The sequence below is a fragment of the Bison bison genome, unplaced genomic scaffold, assembly GCF_000754665.1.
Source record: "Bison bison bison isolate TAMUID 2011002044 unplaced genomic scaffold, Bison_UMD1.0 scf7180017851930, whole genome shotgun sequence".
Lineage (NCBI taxonomy): Eukaryota > Metazoa > Chordata > Mammalia > Artiodactyla > Bovidae > Bison > Bison bison.
In genome coordinates this window covers 18,268-20,440 of record NW_011482503.1, presented here as the reverse complement: position 1 = coordinate 20,440, position 2,173 = coordinate 18,268, and the positions used below count along the sequence as shown (strand labels likewise).

Genomic DNA, 2,173 nt, shown 5'->3' with positions numbered 1-2,173 from the left:
GCTGGACCAACGGGAGGTCGAGGCAGACACCTGCCATCTCTGGGTCTGCAGCACCCGAGTGCCCAGGGCCAGGCTGGGGCGAGGGCAGGCGTTATCGCTTCCCGGTGCCCTGAGGCTACAGCTCAGCCTCGTGGCGCTCTCGAGTAGCATGAGGGGCGTGCGTGTGGCTGGGTGTCCGTGGGGCAGTGGTGCTGACGCCCAGGCATGGCCTTGGCAGACCAGGCTGGGGCCGGGGGCCTCCCAGTGGGCTTCCTGCCCAAGTCAGCAGGGCTGGCTTCTGCCGTTAGAGCAGCCACGCTGCCTGCTCGTTGCTCCCGCAGCGGCCTGCCTGCCGCGGGCCCGAACGTGCCGCCATGCTGCCTGCTCGTTGCTCCTGCAGTGGCCTGCGTGCCGCAGGCCCCAAGTCGTGCCTGGGGGAGACCCGGCTCACACTGAGTGCGGAGGAAACTGCACCCCACACGGACCAAGTGACTCAGGAGCTGAGGGCTCCATCCATGCCCGCTGTTTCCGAACAGACTCGACTCCAGGGGCCTGGGGCCGCTTCGCAAGAAGGCAGGCCCGACCGGGGAGGCAGGAAGGCTCACGCTCCCAGACCAAAGCCGTCGGACGCCGGAGAGGCCCTCCCACCTCGAGAGAGGATCCTGGCGATGGACTGGGCCAAGGACGGCTTCTCGGCCACCATGAGCACGGTCTTCATCTTGCCTCGGGCTGCCAGCGCCCCGCCTCACTCCGCTCTCGGGAAACGGCTCAGACACCACGTGGGAGCAGCGTCACCCCAACTCCTGAGATGAAAGACAGGCGAACCACAGCGAGGCTTCCGGCACGACCTGCCACTCTGAGTGGTCGAACACACCGGAGGTGAGAAAGAGGAGCCTGGGGAGACCTGAGGGCGTCTCAGACAACCGCCCGGAGCAACCGAACCGGCCGGCGAGGGTTTCCTGTCAGAGAAGCTGAGGTGGCCCCACGACCCCAGGCTGATTTTGACCCCAAATTTGCGCTAGGAAGCCTGAGGCGAGCGGAGGGGGGCTTTGGGCCTGACCCCCTCCAGTGGAGCTGTCTCTTACCCCCGGGGCCAGGAGTGGCAACTCCACCTTGGCTGAGCTTCAGGGTGCCCTGAGCGGCTTAGCCAGGGGATACAGCCCCCAGCAGCGCTCACCTGGCCCTTCCCAACAGGCTCTGACCGACCTCCCCGCCTGCCCTGCCCCACATCTGCAAGCCAGGCGTGAGCCAGTTAACTGGAACGCTGCGGTCTAAAGCAGGAACTACACAGCCCCGAGGATTTCCCACCTTGGTGACTGACTCAAACATCTAGGCAGTCAGGAAAGGAGCCTTTCTAAGCTCCTCCTCTGTAGGCGGTGCTATGGCTGTAAACACCACTTCGTTGAATCTTTAATGAGCAATTCTACAAGGCCTTCCCTGGTGGCTCAGCTGGTAAAGAATCCGCCCACAATGCGGGAGACCTAGGTTCGATCCCTGGGTTGGGAAGATCCCCTGGAGAAGGAAAAGGCTACCCACTCCAGTATTCTGGCCTGGAGAATTCCATAGACTGTCTAGTCCAGGGGGTCTCAAAGAGTCGGACACGACAAAGCGACTTTCGCTTTTCACTTTCACTGTCACTACGAGGCCTTCACTGGAATTCTTTAAACTGTGAGCAGACTGAGGCTGCACTCGTCTCACACGCGAGTAAAGTCATGCTCAAGATTCTCCAGGCCAGGCTTCAGCAATACGTGAACTGTGAACTTCCAGATGTTCAAGCTGGTTTTAGGAAAGGCAGAAGAACCAGAGATCAAATTGCCAACATCCACTGGATCACTGAGAAAGCAAGAGAGTTCCAGAAAAACATCTACTTCTGCTTTATTGACTATGCCAAAGCCTTTGACTGTGTGGATCACAATAAACCGGAAAATTCTGAATGAGATGGGAATACCAGACCACCTGACCTGCCTCTTGAGAAACCTGTATGCAGGTCAGGAAGCAACAGTTAGAACTGGACATGGAACAACAGACTGGTTCCAAATAGGAAAAGGAGTACGTCAAGGCTGTATTTAACTTAACTTTAGCAGCAAGTACCCTGCTTATTTAACTTCTATGCAGAGTACATCAGGAGAAACACCGGGCTGGAAGAAGCACAAGCTGAAATCAAGATTGCTGGGAGAAATATCAATAACCTCAG

At 58.5% G+C, this 2,173-nt stretch overlaps 1 protein-coding gene across 1 annotated transcript in view; it reads right to left on the bottom strand.

Annotated features, from left to right (window-relative positions):
* Positions 1–2,173, bottom strand: part of TOP3B (topoisomerase (DNA) III beta) — a 15,464-nt gene that overhangs the window by 12,173 nt on the left and 1,118 nt on the right. Inside the window, exon 2 of the mRNA XM_010852177.1 lies at positions 628–835. Within this exon, the coding sequence (XP_010850479.1) occupies positions 628–697 (70 nt within the window). The 5' untranslated portion in view covers positions 698–835. The remainder of the gene's footprint in view (positions 1–627; positions 836–2,173) is intronic.